Source organism: Agelaius phoeniceus, chromosome 22 (assembly GCF_051311805.1).
Source record: "Agelaius phoeniceus isolate bAgePho1 chromosome 22, bAgePho1.hap1, whole genome shotgun sequence".
NCBI lineage: Eukaryota > Metazoa > Chordata > Aves > Passeriformes > Icteridae > Agelaius > Agelaius phoeniceus.
The window spans coordinates 2,881,116-2,898,943 of NC_135286.1; the positions used below are offsets into that span (position 1 = coordinate 2,881,116).

The 17,828-nt window shown below is 42.2% G+C and overlaps 1 protein-coding gene across 5 annotated transcripts in view; it reads left to right on the forward strand.

The window, feature by feature from the left end:
• LOC129130119 (zinc finger MYM-type protein 4) overlaps positions 1 to 17,828 on the forward strand; it is a 38,941-nt gene that overhangs the window by 4,593 nt on the left and 16,520 nt on the right. The window contains exons 2-10 of one of the 5 annotated variants that reach the window (XM_054648363.2): positions 7,039 to 7,081; positions 7,480 to 8,007; positions 9,546 to 9,613; positions 10,180 to 10,350; positions 13,053 to 13,131; positions 13,847 to 14,099; positions 14,677 to 14,851; positions 14,957 to 15,169; positions 17,206 to 17,356. In XM_054648363.2, coding sequence (XP_054504338.1) covers positions 7,039 to 7,081; positions 7,480 to 8,007; positions 9,546 to 9,613; positions 10,180 to 10,350; positions 13,053 to 13,131; positions 13,847 to 14,099; positions 14,677 to 14,851; positions 14,957 to 15,169; positions 17,206 to 17,356 — 1,681 coding nt within the window. The remainder of the gene's footprint in view (positions 1 to 7,038; positions 7,082 to 7,479; positions 8,008 to 9,545; positions 9,614 to 10,179; positions 10,351 to 13,052; positions 13,132 to 13,846; positions 14,100 to 14,676; positions 14,852 to 14,956; positions 15,170 to 17,205; positions 17,357 to 17,828) is intronic. The other 4 variants (XM_077189772.1, XM_077189774.1, XM_077189773.1 and 1 more) reach the window with 4 other exon arrangements.

Below are 17,828 nucleotides of genomic sequence, written 5' to 3' on the forward strand. Positions count from 1 at the left end.
AAGGCAAAGAGGAAGCCAGAATTAGGGAGGTACTTTGAAGAATAAAGTAGATATTTTGTCTCTTTAGGGACAGAAATACTGAAATGGAATTGGGTGTACATCCAGGCTCTCCCATTTGCACCATCAATTGCTGTTGGCACTGAGCTCTTAGGAGAAGGGAGAGGATTTGCAGTACCTGGTGGAGCTGAGCCCAGTCACCAGAGTGGGGCTGGGCAGGACATGCTCCTGCTGGGTTTGTCAAGCAAAGAGTGCTACAGCTGTAAATCTTCCCAATTTGTTCACAAAACCACCTTGTGGGTTTCTGAATTGAGGACAGATTGTAATGACGAGCAGAGAACTTCAGGTTCAAACAGTTCACTCTCTTTAAAAATTAACTTCCAGTGGGTTGGGGTTATTTTTTTCTCCTATTAGTAATATAGCTAGTAGCAACTAATTACTAACATAGTTAATCATCTTTCTGGAATGATTGAGTGGAGAGATCTTCCTGAGGTTCTCATTGAGTAGATCTCATTGAGTAGAGAAATCTTCCTGAGGTTCTAGAGCTGCTCTTCCACCCTGGATTGTCACCCTTGGCACTTGCTGGTTGTATTCCAGGGACTGGCTTTCCCTAAAGGACAAGTGATGGCTCTCTCTTAATGAGCTGTTCAGCTTCTGAGCTAAATGCAATTAAGGGGATTCCATGCTTTGCAGAACACAACCTTCTGACTAGCCATACTTTTGAAAGCTTTGGCCAAAAGCACACATTTGTGATCTGGACAGTGCTGGCCTGCTTGTGGAATAAGCTAAAATATGTAACTGAACTGAAACACTTGGTTTGGAGTAAGTTACTGCTGAGCATCACAGCATAAACATACATATTGTGACACAGACCCTGCTCTGATATTGGCCATTTTTACATTTTGTAATTCCCATTTAGTTCTCCTGCCTTATGCTGTGAGAAACTGGAATTATTTTTATTTCAGCTCATTTACAGCCTCAGTGTAACCAAATCCCAACCTTAGTGGTTGTTTGTGTCTTACCAGCAGCAGAGAAGTTCAGCACAGAGCCAGAGGTGAGGTTTTGAGGGAAGAAATTCTTTGTTTGGAAACAAAGTCTTTCTTGTGGATGTCTTGATTTGTTTGCTTGCTGTGTGGTTTGTGTCTGTTTCTTAATTGAAAAACCCAAAGCACATCAAAATCTGGTGTCTTTGCAAAGACCATTGCAAGGAAATTTGTTGTTAATAACAAATATTAGGGAGAAATTCTTCCCTTTGAGGGTAGTGAATCCCTGGCACAGGTTGCCCAGAGAAACTGTGGCTGTCCCCATTCCTGGAAGTGTCCAAGGCCAGGTTTTTGGGACTTGGAGCAGCCTGGGGTAGTGCCAGGAGTCCCTGCCCATGGCAGGGTTTGGAACAAAATGATCTTTAAGGTCCTTTCCAACCCAAACCAGTCTGGGGTCCTGAGATTGCCAGGTGAAACCATGACATGTGAAGCTGCTTCCTTCTCAAATCCATGATTCTGTGTGTGAATGGGAGAAGGGCTTGGATCATCCTATAGTTTTTGTAGGTATAGATTAAACCCACCAATATTCCAGAAAAAAATAAGGCTCTCTGTGACTTCTGTATGTTTGACAAATTCATCTTGGCCCTATACATGTTGGTAACAGTCTGCAGGTTCTGTGTGTGCTGGGTGGGTGTGGAAACTATAAGGTTTGTTTGGAATTGGCCTGTGAATATTCCAAAAGCTCAGGAATATCAGAAAAACCTGGTGGCAGAAAGGGACCATAAAATTCCATGCTGAACTGGTCCCTGTGAATGATCCAGAATTCTTAAAATGCAGAAATGAAAAGGGAGCAGCACATGCCTAAATCTTCTGTGCTGACACTTAAAAATTGAAGATGTGTACGGTAAAACTGTATTTCTTGAACAGAATGTAGGGAGCCAGAAGCAGCTGGGAAGTGCCTGCTTTTTTACATGTTTGGGATTTGCCTTTGCCTTTAAAACCTCCCATCACCATCTCCACTGTATTACCTAAATCTTCTGTGCTGACACTTAAAAATTGATGTTTAAGTGAGATGGAAGGTGAAACTATTTCTTGAACAGAATGTAGGGAACCACAAGCAGCTGGGAAATGCCTGCTTTTTTCCCTTTGGGATTTCCCTTTAAAAACTCCCATCACCATCTCCACTGCATTACCCTCAGCCTAGATTTAGAACAATCTTTCCGAGTGCTCAGCATGGCTCAGGGAAGCCTCAGCGACAGCCACCGTGCCGAGCTCGCTCTTTCCCTGTGCCCAGAGGGACTGGGAGCCTGTCCCCGGGCAGGAGGGCGCTGGCCCTGCCCTGTCCCCGCGCTGTCCCCGCGCTGTCCCCGCGCTGTCCCCGCGCTGTCCCCGCGCTGTCCCTGCGGTGCCGGGGGTCCCGGAGCCGCCTAGGGGGGGCTCTGCTCGGCTCTATGGCAGTGACCCCGGCAGGTTCTCTTCCTGCCGCAGCCTTTCCTTTCCTGTGGCAGGTATGTGCAGCAGCCCGGCTCTTTGTTACCCCGGCTCTTCCCTCCCCGCTGCTCCGCAGGTACAAATCCCCAGGGCTGCCCGTGCTTCGGAGGGAGCGGCTCCGGCAGGACCTGCTGGGGAATCCCGCGTGTGCCGCGGAGTTCAGCGGTGCCAGAGATGCAGCGTGGTTGGCTGCTCCCTGCCGGGCATCCCTGCCTGCCTGCCATCCCTGGCATCCATCCCTGCCTGGCATCCCTGCCATCCATCCTCTGCCATCTCTGCCTGCCATCCCTGCCTGCCTGCCATCCCTGCCTGTCTGCCATCCCTGCCTGCCATCCCTGCCCAGCATCCCTTCCAGCCATCCCTGCCTGCGTGGCATCCCTGCCTGCCATCCCTGCCATCCCTGCCTGCCAACCCTGCCATCCCTGCCTCCCATCCCTGCCTGCCTGGCATCCCTGCCATCCCTGCCATCCCTTCCTCCCACCCCTCCCTGCCATCCCTTCCTGCCATCCCTGCCAGGGCCCTGCCACGTGGAAAAGGTCAGGGGATGCTTCCTGAGCTCACCCCACCTGCCTCAAGAACAGCGATTGAAATTTCAATTCCTTTTTTATTATTTTTTTTTTGGTGTCTTGTCAGTTGAGGGAATTCTGGAGTGGGGGTAACGCTGTGTGCATAGAGGGACAAGGAAACTACAGGCAAAGTGAGAATCATTTCTGACTATTTTTAATTGCAGTTCTCTTAACATCTGCTTCCTTTCCACAGTTTGCTTATGGGTATGTTAAAATCCAGGATCAAACTTCAGAAGCTTACTAGAAAGACATTCTGTGTGTGTAAAGTAGATACACTGTTTTGTTTATTTCTTAATGGTATAGAAACATACAGTATTGCTTTGTATGTTTTGCATACAAAGCAATACTGTAGCCATAGGCAGCTTCTCTCTTTATATTGCACCAAAATAATCTATGAATTGTTTGATTTGTGGATGACATGGCTATGTTGAACACCATGAAGGTATGGATCAGCTTTTTAGTTATTTCAAATTAGCATGTTGTATTGAAGTGTAAATATGTGTCCTCCACTCCCAGCAAAGGCAGGTTAGTGCTGAGGCTGTGACCCTGCTCCCTCAATCTCATGTACATCTATAAAAAACCAGTGACATATCTGGTGGAATTTTATTTTGTTTATAAAAGCAATGCTGTCTTTTTTTATAGAGTAGTTACTTTTAAGCAAGTCACACTGCTTTCAGAAATACCTCATTGTTTTGTCACCATTTCTGTATTCTTGTTTCATTTCATTCATTCATTTATTTGTTTTTAACAGCCTGAGTAGGCAGAGCACCACTTTGTGTGTAGTCCTAGCTAATGAGGCAGTCACTAAAAAGGCATAGCCTAAAACATTGAATTTCACTAATACCAAACTTAAACTGTTCTGTATTAAACTCTTATAGAGTTAAATGATTAAAGCCACTAAGAATTATTATTCTCTGGCAAATATTTGCTGAGATGATTTAATGAAGGTGGTTTAGAATACTGAATTATTGAGTTTAGTTTTACAACTGCCAGTGTGTTTTGAGGACTGAGTTGAAGAGTTGAAGCCTGAGTATTTGAACAGAAAACTATATTTTTCTTTTGAAAATGAGATTTTCCTTTTGTAGTTATCAAAGACTTAATGCAGGGTGTTGAGGTACCTTTCTCCTTAGTTCTGGCAAAAGTGACCCAGAGGAAATGCCATCAGTTCCATGTTGGCCCCTCAAGTACTTTTGCTCCACTTCTCACTAAATCTTAAAAAATCTGAGCAGAAGAAATGAAAGGAATTAACAGCGATGAAAGGAGGAAGCATGAGGACTGGAGAGATGGAATTGTCTTGCAGAATTGTAATAGAATAATGTAGAAATAGTAAGTTGGGCATTATTGTTCACATTTCTGTGTGATACAAGACCATAATCCAGTTAAAAGCTAATGTCCATGATTTATTAAAGTGATACATTTTTGTAACTGGTGATACACAAAATTTCCTCCTGAGGTGGCATTAAACAGGACTGCAGTGACATTGGGGAAGGGACTAGAAGTGTATAACTAAGAAAATACCCCACATTAATGCTGGAAAAAAAAATATTAGCTCTAATTCCAGGGACAGTCCAGTTATAGAATGAGTAATTTGTTAGGGATATATATATATTTATAATATATGTTTATGTGTGTGTGGATACATATGGGTACACACACACAATCATCCCAACACTTTCCCAGGTTTTCTCCCTTTAAATTTTCACTATGTGGGAGTTCTGATGCTGTTCATAGTCAGAAACTAGATGGTGGCTTAGATAAGGCTGCTGGTATTGTCAGATGCTGGAGTTCCTAAAGGCATAGCCTAAAACATTGACTTTTATAAATTTATAGGTTTATAAATAGGTTTATAAATATTTCCAGGGAAAATTTTTGACCACAGACTCAGATCATCCTCTGTACCCAAACCTTTTGAAAGAAGATGATCTCTTCTTTTCATATCCTCACAAAATAAGGAGTGAAGGAACAAAACAAGGGGGATTTTTTCCCTAGGGTGACCTTGTGTTTGGGAAGTGTCTTGGGTTCTTTCCAGGTAGATTGTAAATGTTTTCCAGCTTCTCTAGAATGTTTCTGGGAGTCCCTCATGCTCTTGCAGGTGGCCCCTTGTGCTGACTTGCCTGTTAGTGTTTCTTTGAATGAAACAGTGAGACAGATCCACACTGCAAAATGTATCCATTGCTAATACAAGCATTCCTGGGCTTGTCAGCTGTTGGCAAAAGATTTGTAACCACCAGCAGAAGGAATACTTAGGGTTTGGGTGTGTAAGGCAGCCAGGGTTGTGTAGGACCTGGAATATTTTCCCCAGGTACTTTGGATCTCAAAAGAGTTAAAGAACTACTTTGATACAAATCTACCCTGAGAAAAGGATAAGCTCAACTGAAAATTCCCTTCATCCTACCATCAAAATCTGTTGTGACATTTTTGGAGAGGATAGAGAATTCCTGACAGGAAGCAAAAAAGGATCAAAAAAAGGTCAGTGTAGAGTCAAGGATCTGGGCTATTGTTTTTGCCTCCTAAAACTTCATGCTCTGATATTATTATCAAATGGCAACAAGTTCCTCTCCATGTTCTTCTGTAAAAGTAACCCACCCCTGCTGTCCCTGTCCTCAGCAGCTTCTAGGAGCACTTAGTATATCCAGTATTTATGGGGATTAGTTTTACACCTGGGTCAATTTAGTTGACTCTTAATGGGCTTCTAGATCAACATTCAACTTCCATCTTCCAGACACTCCTGAGATCATTACAGCAGGAGCAGAGCTCAGGCCTTGCAAACCTTCCTGGGAGGTATTTCCTTACTCTTTCCCTGTAGATAATTACATGAGAAGACTTGCATCAGCCTTGTGGAACTGTATCCTTTGGTTTGGTTTGGTTTGGTTCTCTTTTACTTTTCCAGCCTCAAGTGTCTGCTCAGAGAATCTAGAAAGTTCTGGTGCAGTATCCAACTGACTTGATGCCATGCTGGACATGTCCTCACTGTTCCATGTGTGTCCAGTTAAGCTGAAGGAGCTACTTTGTCTTTGCAGACCTTCAAGTGGTATTGGAAAGGGACATTTTGCCATCAAATGACCTCTGGGACAGTCTGTTGTCATCCTTTCCTAGAGCTGCCTGCTACCAAACTGATAGCTCCCATCACAGCCCTGAGAAATACTGGATTTATCAACTAAATGACTTGAGTTAAATGAAATTAAGGCTCATCCCTTTGCTATCAAATCCCATTACTTTCCCTAAGATGGCTTAAGAATTGCAGTGTGAGCAGGATCTAGCAGGAAAGAAGTGTAGAGCTGGCAAGGCAGAGAAAGGAGAGAGGGCTTAAATGAATTACTGTTATCTCTTGGGCAGAAAAGAAGGCTGCTAATGAGTTGGACATTCTGAAGAAAACTTTAATTATCCTTCTCCAGGCACCATCCAAGCATGCCAACAACTTCAACATCTGTCAGAGAGGATGTTTAATGCAGACAGATGTTTGTGCAGCACTCACTCAGCATCTGGGTCTTCTGTGCTTATGCTCACACTGACACTCTCTGTGTTGGGAAGTTAAACATTGCATTTCCCTGTTCCTGGAAAGGGGAAAATTCCCTGTAAGAGAGGTGAAACCCTTGGGCCTGTGCTGCCCATGGCAGTGGGAGCTGCCATGCTCCTGGTTTTTATTTTTGATGTTCAGAGGGAACGAAGGCTCGTGGAGTATCAGGGCAGAATCGGTGGCCTTGACCTGGTAATGGTATCCCAGGTAGTAGAGAATATTGACATTCCCTTTCCTCTCTCCTCTGGGAAGCAACACTATTTCTAAATTTTCCTTGTGTGCCTTTTCTATGTATTCTGAGCTCATTAGGGTTAGTGTGGCTTCTCAGTGATGTAACTGTCTTAATTCATAAAAATTTGCTTGAGGCAAAGAAGGAAGGAGGAGGAGGAATTGTGATCCTTCTGCTTGGTTTTGATCAGATACTTTTTAGCAAAGTACATGGCAGCTGACCAAGACAATGACACAGTGCTTTCCTTTTTTACAGTTTGAAGATAAATCTGATGCGGTATTTGATATTACAGAGAAATGTAAGTATTTCTATTTATTCTCTAATGTCATAGTTTCACAAAGCCTTTCTTGGAAGTGTCATTGCTGCTGAACAAGACTGTCTTGCCCTCATCCCAGCCCTTCCTGCTCATTCCCTCCTGCATTGCCTTCTCCACAAGTGCTACAAGTGAGGTGAATGGAAATTAATATTTTTTCTTTCTTGGGTTAGTTTTACTCAGTTCAGCTTCTGCTTCAGAGTGGTGAGGGCAACTGAACCATCCCTATGTCAGCAATGTTTTCACAGTTCTGTTGGCATGAAAAGGCTGAGAATATTCAAGAAATTGCAGCATCAGCCAGATTAGGACACTCACACTTCTCCTTCATTACACATGAAATTGGTCAATTTTCTGACAGTTCACTGGGATTTTTTTCTCCCTAGGTGGTGAAATTCTGGATGCAGAGATGTCTGAGGACGCTGAGCACAACTTAACACCTGCCCTGGACAGCTTGTCTTACGGAGTACTGAACAGAGCAGGACCTGAGAACTCACTGCAGGGTGATGATCATGATTATTTTCTGAACTCTGGGGATCTTGCAGGCATACCTGTTGTTGGGAGTGACAACGAAGATGATCAGAATTTCACTCCAAAAGACGCTCTTTCTTCAGCAATTCATGATGAAGATCATCTGGAAGAGGGCAAGAGAGTTCCAGATCATGAACTGGACAGTGAAAAAGAAATTCAGGTTCAGAATGCAATCCAGAAGGATCTCACTTCCCCCTTTGAGCAGGGCCCCGTATTTAAATCACTTCGAAAAGATTTTAGCAGAACACGAGATAATGGCAAAGAGACTTTTTCAGCAAAGGACAAGAATAGAGAAGGACATTTTCAAGAACGTGAAAAACGGTTGGAAAAAATCCCTAAAGATATGGATTCTAGATTGAAAAGCAGTTTTCTTGACAAAGCAGGTAACTGTTGCCATCATAGACCTGGCTGCCCAGCAAAGAGGAAGAAAGAATTAGAAAGAAATCAGCAGTAGGGATAATTATTAAAAACATCACCTTGTTGAAGAGAACAGGCAGAGCTGTGTGTAGGGGAGCATTTTATGAAGAATCCTGCAATCCAATGAACTCTGTCTTAGGAGGAGGATTTGCAAAGGGCTTGGCAGTGTCAGGGAGGCCTCATCCTCCACTGCTTGTTACAGAGCCTCAACATAACCTTTGTTGTTGTGGTTTCCTAAACCAAGCTAGGTGACAATTCAAGCTTCCTTTTGGTTTTTCTCACTGTTTTTTATAGACCATGGAGCTTCTTAAAAGAAAAGGTGATGAAGTTTAGGTTAAGCTGATGGCCACTAAAGATTTTTTGAGCAAAGCACCAATTCTTCACTAGTGCCTAGGCATTTAAAGCAGTGTGGATTTGATAGTATCAGGGAAAGGCTTGCTAGAAAGGAGTTAGTGTCTGCAGGAACTAAGCCAGAACATAGCTTGAAATCTGCTTTTCCTGGGAGACTGCTCCCCTTCTTCCTCAAATACTTGTGTCTTGGACTTCATCCAGCCAACATGGAAAGAACCAAAGATGCCTAAAATCCCTTTCTCATTTGACAGTCTCCATAATCTTGCTGCCCACACACTTATTTTTGTCTTCTCAAGCTCTGAAAGTTACAGCAGAGCAGTGAATGAAGGAGTTAAGAATAACCAAGCAGGACCACATGGTTTAATCTTATTCAGCAGAGGGAGGGTGAGCCAGCACGTGAGGCACTCCTGGCTGCTTGTTCACATTCACAGCTTCTAGTTCTGAGGTTTAAACTTTCAATGTTCAGCAACAGCATCTTCAAATCAGTGCTTCCAGGTGGCACCAATGATAGAGAAGCAATAAAAATATCTTGTGAAATAAATTGACAGATGTATCTCTACTTGTACCTTCAGTTAGAAGTCAAGGGAAGAATGTTTCTGTACATAGGATGTATTTCAGAAAGTTGTAAACACCTACAGTTAAAAGATCAGGTAAAGTAGTCAGTAGTTGAAACCAGAATGATAAATGCTCTTGGGAGCATCCAGCATCTAGGCAAATCCAAAGTTTTTAAATGATATGTTCTAAAAAAGCAGAAGATGCTATTTCCTGAGAAGAGGGGAAAAGGCAAAAGAACAGAACAGCAAAGGAAAAGCTGGAAGATGTTGCTCTGAAAAGTATTTTCTGATTTAAATGTCAAAACAGGGGAGTTCAAAACCTGCTGAGGTGTGGAAAATTCTGAGTGAAGAATTTGCATCGGAAGTTTGCAACTGTTTTGCTGGAATGGGAAAATAATGATCCAATAGAATAATTAAAAAAGAGTCAATTCTCTTTAGGGATTACCACCTTCCCTACAGGGAGGAGAAAGGGAGTAGTTTAATAGTGGTGAGGTGCTGTCAGACACTGGGGTTGGGGAGCAGGATGAGACTCTGATAGTTTTAAAGGAAATGCATTGGAACCTGTATTCATTTCTATTTAATGTATATGTTTTCCTCAGTTCATAATCAAGTAGAAGAAACATTACGGACGCAGTTAGCGCCACAAACTCCAGAAACTAACTTCAGGGTAAGCTATAGATCTTTCAACCACTTTTGCAAGTGCAGCAATATGCTGGAATAATTCAAAATACGTATTTTGTATTTGAGTGTAAATTTGAGTGTTAAGGAAACTGATCTTCTGACTCTTAGACATCTTTGCTACTTAAACAGTACATATAATTTTGTAAAATTTTCCTGAGCCTCTCTTTGGATTGAGGATTCTTTTGGTAGCCACTTTCCTGTTCAGCATGATTGGAGTGACCAGTGAGCCGAACCTACAGCTGGATGCATCCACCTGACCTGCTGCTTTTTTTCCACATGAGCCAGGGAACAGCTGTATCCACAGGAGACACTCCCAAACAACCAACTTACAGAGCTGGGTGTCTTCTGCTTGGGCCAGAGGAGTGGAAAGCATTGGGGGTGGGATGAGAGAGGGGGCTGCAGGGAGGTTGAGGCAGCAGCTGCTGCCCAGCATTTCTCCCACCTTGGCAGGACCCAAATCTCTTGGTCTGCAACACAAACTCCCCTTGGCAGCAGCCCAACTCCTCATGGCAGATGCAGGAGGGTGAATTCTTTTTCATATTATTGTTTCAGGAGTCTAGCTACCTATTTTCTAGTAAGGAATCTATTGGACAAGAGCTGGGGAATTCCTTTGCACCAAATATTAGAATTAAGAAGGAGCCTTTGGATGACGAATATGCTAAAGCTATGGCCCCACAGCAGGGACTATTAGACAAAATTAAAGATGAACCTGGTAATTCTGAGGTAAGTTTCCCATTGCATTTCTCATTTTGGTCTGACAGCTGACCGCTTAAGCTGAACAAAAATTCAGCCATTTATTTGGTTTGTTGGCCTAAATTTAACTTGAAGAATATAGTTTAGTTGAAGGATTTTTCCCTCTTACACTACTATGAAAAAATTACCCACCCCCCCTCAACTTTTTGATGTCTTGTTACCTTGTCTCTGAAAATGTTTTTCTTTTCAGTTAGAAACAAAGCCAAGTGCTCTAAAACTTCTGTAACTAAATCTGTGGCAACATAGACACTTTACCTAACTAGGAAATAACCTGTAAATCACATTTTGTTAAATAACTTATGAGTGCTCATAATTAGAGATATTAATTAAAGCAGCTATTGCTGCTACTTCCTTCTTAAAAGCTGCCTTTGCAAACACAGTAGTTTGTTCCTGTTTTAAATTAGCACTTAAAGGACTTAGCAAAATATTTAAGTACTTACACATCAGTGAAGTCAATTTAAGTATGTGTTTAAGTGACTTTCTTATTCAAGACTGACACTTTTTGTGGTGATACAGGTAAAACTCAGCAATTGCAATCTGGAGAAGGTCTGACTTGTGGATTGAGCAGTGCTGGGGCCAGGGTTGCTGAGCTCCAGCCAATCTCTGTGCCCCTGGTTTGCTGTGTGACACCAGGGGAATGAGCTGTGCTGCAATTCCTGTCTCCTCACTGCTCAGATCTGGGTTACATGTCAGATTTTATATGTGAAAGGTGTGCAAAACTTCCCAAAATGATGCATCCCTTTGCACCAACACATGAGTGTTGGTGTTCCTGTGTAGGTGTTAGTTTTTAGCATCAGTCTTTGTCCTTCTGCTGAACCTCCTCTGCTCTCTGGGCCTGTCTTCCCAGCACTTTTTCTTCTTTTCCCATAATACTCTCAATTTAATAAGTAAAATATTTGCAACTTCAGATTTTACTGTCCTTCTGATTTGTTCAGTCTCTGTGGGATTGTTTGGGTTTATTTTTCCTTGAACCTGTAGAATGTCAAACCACGTGTAGATTAGTTAAATCTGTCTCTTCTTTTGTCCTCCCAAGATGGCATCTGCTGTGTGGATTTGTGTGGAATGCAAGGCGAGATGTCTGTGGTTATCAAAGATCATATTAATAAGTAAAAATGAAGACTTGAAGAATTTAAATGTCAAATATCGTATGGTTCAAAAAATTCCTTCCTGGAGTAAAATCCTGTGATTATCAACTCTGCCTGATACTGGAAAAGTAGGAGAACCGAGTTCATTTTGTTTTGCTTTAGATTGGAATTTCTATGGGGGGGATTTTATGGATTTTTTTTTAATATTTCCTGAAAGATAAGAGCATTCCTTGCTGTAACCAATAGTTGGAGCTGAAAGTTTTTGGCTTTCAGCACTGTTAAGCTGCTGTGAAACTGCTTGATCATGCACAGTTGATGTCAGGATTTGCCTCCATTTCTTTTCCTGCTCTTGACTAATGATACAATTACAGTTAAAGTGCTTAAAAAACTGTATGTCTGCAAATGATTAATTTTTCAATAATAATAATAATAATAAAAATGGTGCTTAAGAATCTCATCACAGCATGCCCATACCCAGCTTTGAGCTTCTCAACGTGAGATTTGATTGTTTGAGTCTGATGGTTGACATGGTCAAGGAATACCACTGCCTGTCTCCTGGGAAACATGCTGAGAAATACTTTGCTTGTCTAGCATAGAAACTTCCAGTTTTCCCACAGGAGTGAGAGGAGTGCTCAGTTTGGGCACGTGCTCAGTGGAGGTTGTTGTGGGATTTTGGGAGCTGGCAGAAGCTGGGGGAGCCTCTCACTGCCACTGGGAAGGGAGAGCTTCCTTTTGCTTAGTGATTCTGAGTTGGTTTCCCTGGCAGCCAGGCAGCAACTGTGAATTTAGCTCAGTCATAACATGACATCATGCCTCACTGCTCCCAAACGACTGGAAGTAGGCTAAATCTTATCATCTCTGGAGTTCCAAGAGATTATGTTATTCAGCCTATTAAGATTTCCATGTGGAGTGTTCCAAGCTGCTTTCTGGCTCAGATTTCTGGGGAGAGCAGGGGCAGGAAGTGTGCTGGCAGTGGGAATAGCTGCTGGGGACTCAGCCAGTCATTTCTAGCATGTCAGCTATTCCAGCAGCAGCTGTCCAGGGATTTTCTCATCCTGTACCAAATGTGAGGTGATTCCCCTCATGCTGGAGCTGGGACTGTGATGGTCCAGCCTTGGTCTGCTGTAAAGCTTCACCTTAGGCTGCTCCAAGGTCCTAACTCCTGGTTAAAACAGAACTCTCCCCTACGAGGTCCCAGCTCTATTTCATTGCTATCCTCCTTTATGTGAAGATAAAACTTCTTTCCCAGAACAGGGGCAAGGCAAAAGCACTTCCAGCTGGAAAGTTGGAATGGGAAGCAGAGATTTCCTTAAGCTTTGGCTGAATTCTGAGCTGTCTTGGAGTGCAGCTGGAGAGGGGGATGCAGCAGGCAGCCCCACCTGTGCATTTGTGCCCCCTCAGGTGTGGTTTGCTGTGGAGCTCTGAGAAGGAGCTGTGTGTGCTGCTCACTTGTCACCCAGCCTTTGGAGCAGGCTTAGGACACCCACTCCTCCCTGAGGTTCAATGCAGCATTGTGAAAGAAGGGAATCATGTAACCTGTTATTACATGTGTGTATTTGTTCTCCTTTTCCTTTTCCTTTGTTTTAGGAGTACGGCCAACAGCCAAAATCTCAGGAAGGGGAGCTGAAAATCAGTGCTGTATTTTCAGTCAGTGGCAATCCTCTTGGTAAGGAATAGGCAAGAATAATTTCATTTAAATCTGTAAAATGTGTCACCTTTGCAAATAGTCTTGCAGGTCACTCTGCATTTCATTCGCTGTGTCTGATCCCAGTAGGAATGAAGAACTAGTTTGGTTTAGAGAGAATGAAATTGAGATTAAAAATAATAGTGGTTTTGAGGCATAGGAAAATTGAATGTGAAATGCATAGGAGAACTGAATGTGTTAAATAGTCTTAAGCTGAAGGAGGGCTGATTTAGATTAGATCTTAGAAAACAATTGTTCCCCTGTGCAAGTAGAGAGAACCTGGCATAGGTTGCCCAGAGCAGCTGTGTCTGCCCCTGGATCCCTGGGAATGTCCAAGGCCAGGTTGGACACTGGGGCTTGGAGCAACTTGGGGTAGTGGAAGGTGTTCCTGCTCCTGCCAAGGGGTTGAATGGCATGAACTATAAATTCCCTTCCCACCCAAACCATTCTATGATTCCATGAAAGGGATGTTGAAAGTGCATTCTCCATCTTCAGAGTAGTTACAAAAATCTGCTATGCAGAAAACCAGCACAGGGCATGTATTTGTGGAGAGTTCATCTGCTATTTGATTCTCCCCTAGACCCTGACAACCCAAATAAAGCTATGAGCCTTGTGCCTGCCCCTACACACCAGTGAGTTCTTTGTACTGGATCTGTGACACTGACTCTGTGTTTTCTCTGTGTGGTTTTTTTTTTAGTTCCACAGCTGTCATCAGGTTTCCAGCCTGCTGTGGCATCCTCTGGCATGAGTAAAATGCTACCCTCAGTTCCAAGCACAGCTGTTCGGGTTTCCTGTTCTGGCTGTAAAAAAATCCTGCAGAAGGGGCAAACTGCCTACCAGAGGAAAGGCTCAACCCAGCTCTTCTGCTCCACACTGTGCCTCACTGGATACACCATTCCAGCTTCTCGCCCACCAGCTTCTACCAAGAAAACCTGCTCAAGCTGCTCAAAGTAGGACAGTGCTTTCATTTGTTCTACTAATAATTGATATTCAAGCAGATAATGAAAGGCTTCAGTTCTGTTCTTGTGCCCCTTGCTGTGTTGGTAGTGCTGCTCCTCTTATGCTTCCCTTCAAAAATTGGTGGCTGATGCTGTTCTTTGTTAATTGGTCTGTCTGCTTGCAGTTCCATTTCCTTAATTGGGTTTTACACACACATAGATTTAAAAGCCTCTGTGGTGCAGAATGCATCTTCTCTTTTTTTATATTTAAATGAGCCAAATATGAAAAACTGTGTTTCAAAAGGTCCAGCATCTGCCTGCCATTTCAAAATGTCATTTCACTCTCAAAATTACTAACAAGAGTACATTTTCAAAAAGTATTTTATGCATTATTTCTTCTAAAGAAAAACAGATTTATGAATCCCTAAAATAAACTAAAACATGGGTGAGTTAATGTATTCAAGGTTTCAATTAAATGGATCCATCCTCTCCTGGAGAATGTTTAGTCTCCAGAATAATCAAGAACAGCAAGTTGACATGAAACCCCCATTAATCCTTTATCTCTGTGTTTGTTTTTCTTTTTCCACAGAGAAATTCTAAATCCAAAGGACGTAATCACTGCCCAGTTTGACAACACAGACTTCAGTAAGGATTTCTGCAGCCAGTCTTGTCTGTCCACATATGAACTGAAAAGGAAACCCATTGTCACTATCCACACCAACAGCATTTCCAGCAAGTGCAGCATGTGCCAGAAGAATGCAGTGGTAATTTCCATTTTCCATGTTTAAATTTCTTTAGCTCAGCACAGCTGGCTCAGAGATGACCAGACATATTCTTCCTGTCCTTGCTGTATGTTCCTTTTCTTGCAGATCAGGCATGAGGTGAATTACCAGAACGTGGTGCACAAGCTCTGCAGCGACGCCTGTTTCTCCCAGTTCCGCTCAGCCAACAACCTGACCATGAACTGCTGTGAATATTGTGGGGGATACTGCTACAGTGGCTCTGGCCAGTGTCACGTCCTGCAGATAGAGGGACAGTCCAAAAAATTCTGCAGTTCCATCTGTGTGACAGGTTACAAGCAGGTATATGTGATGGGACAAGGGGGAATGGATTCCCACTGCCAGAGGGCAGGCCTAGATGGACATTGGGAAGAAATTCCAGGCTTAGATGGACATTGGGAAGAAATTCCAGGCTTAGATGGACATTGGGAAGAAATCCTTCTCTGTGAGGGTTGGCAGACCCTGGAACAGTCTGCCCTGAGAAGCTGCTCCATCCCTGGAAGTGTCCAAACTCAGGTTGGACAGGGCTTGGAGCAACCTGGGGTAGTGAAAAGTGTCCCTGTCCATGGCAGGGAGTGGAACAGGATGGGCTTTAAGGTCCCTTCCAACCCAAAACATTCTGGGATTCCATGATTTCTGTATTTGGACAAAATACTAGAAATAGAATCCATCTAATTTTTATTAGATTTTAAGTGTTTTAACACCCAATTTACTGTTTGATTATTTCAGTTACTATATTGGTTTAAGGTAACTGCTTTTTCAAGAATTTTTTTCAACTATTTTTTCAAGAATAACAGAATCATTAAGGTTGGAAAAGCCCTCCAAGATCATCAAGTCCATCCTTCAACCAAATACCCAATGCCCACTAAACCATATCACAAAGTGTCACAGGTCAGAGTGGGTTTTGAACACATCCAGGGATGATAATTTGCTGCTTAATCTTTGCCCACATGTGTTGCTCTGGTTTTTTGTCACTACTGGACCAGCTACCAGACAATTCCAGTGTGGGAGAAGACACAGTGGGACCACTCAGCAGCAGCCTCCTGTGGCTGTTTTCAGCCTTGAGATGCTCCTTAAAGAGTATTCTTTATTAAATTGTAGCCCTTGAATTAAATGGAAAGGAAAAGTAATAATTAGTCGATAATTATGATTTTAACTTTTAAACTTTTCATATTTATTTTTTATTATTGAAGACCTGAGCATTTAAGGGAACCTTAATTTATTATAATAGCTCAATTATTCTTGAATTATTTATTCTAAAGCAATTACTTTAGGAAAAAATTGCCCTCTGATAAAAGAATGGAACTTCATTTCATGACTTGACTCTGCTGTCCCATTATCCAGGCCACTTAGGTCAAGAAAGGCCTAATGAATTGAAAAAAAAAATTATGGTAAATGTATTTCATCCAGAAAATTGCCTTCAGAATTAGTTGTCCTCTGAAACAAATCTGGAGATAAAATTAAATAAGCTGGAAACATTTTCATGCTGCTTTTATGTCACACATCAAAACCCCATATGTGATAATTCTCTTGAAAATACAGTATGTTCAAAGCTTATAAGGTTAAGTCATATCTATTTTTAATTGATTTTTAAACAGTATTCAGCTCAATTGTCAGGTACATTCTGATAATTTCTGGAGGTTTGTGGGTGTTTTAAAATCCCTAAAAGCTTGTGTTCTGTTCTGTCCTGTGAAGAGCTGGAATAGCTGGTAATAGAACAAAGTGCATTTTTAAGGCTGTCATATTAAAATAATCTGGTGCACTAATTCTCAAAGTTTTTTCCAAATTTAAAGACCTTAAAAAAACCTTAAACACAGAAAATGTGTCTATGAAAATCAGGCTTTTTCCTGTGTCTCTCTTCAAAAGAACTTTGTAGACCGCACACTGAAAACTGTGATTATTACTAGAATAAGGATCTCTTTCCCATTTTGCTGTCAAACACCATCAGGGGACCTGCTTCTCCCTGTTCCTTGTTTTCTCATCTCTTCAGTGGGAATATTTTTTATCTACAGAGCTGATGCATTAAAAACCATAAGCAAAATGTCAATCCCCTCAGCAAGATGTTGGAAGTTGTCTGGTACAAGGTGCTGATCTGTGGCAGTACCTGTAGGAGTTTTTGCAGTACCCAGACAGCCTGGTACTGGTTAAAGTGGCCTGGGAAGGTGCTCAAACCACAGCTCAGATCAATGAATCTGCACCATAAATAACACAGCTAGAAAACAAGCTCTGTTTCAAGCACACCAGCACGTTTTACAAATATTGTAAATGTTAGCGACAATTTCCGGGTTAATAAAAAATGCCAAGTTTCAAATGATTAAGCAATTTCCCTGTTTCCACAGAAGTCAGCTAAAATTACACCCTGCACACTGTGTAAATCTCTGAGGTCTTCAGCTGAGATGGTGGAGGGCACAAATAACTTGGGGAAGACGGAACTGTTTTGTTCTGTTAACTGTTTGTCAGCATACAGAGTAAAAATGATCACTTCTTCAGGTAAGCTTCTCCTTTTACTTCTATAGAAACTTCATTTCCTGTGGCTCATATCCCAGCTTTATTTGTCTTGAAAGTTAAGGCTGATATTCTTTTTTGGGTGGGTGGGAAGTGATTTTTTAAGTGCTGAGATGGGAATGAAAGGGCATTCTATTGTAGATAAATGCAGCAGTGATAGTATAGCTATTTCAGTTTTGGTTTTAGGGAACTCCACATGATAACCAATCTTAAATCTGTTTTATTTTGGTCTTGCAAGTGCAGCTGGTGGATTTTCCAGCTAGACAAACCTCTTGTGTGGACATGTGCCATCCCACTGCTGGGACTCTCCTGGCCCCTGTTCCCTGGGGTGATCAGCTTTATTACCTCTGCCCAATGTTGCATAGAGCTAGGCAAACATTCTCAGCTATTTTTCATGTAAAAATAGAAAAATGCTTACTGACATCCTAGGGATACTGGGAGATTAATTAAATTTCTG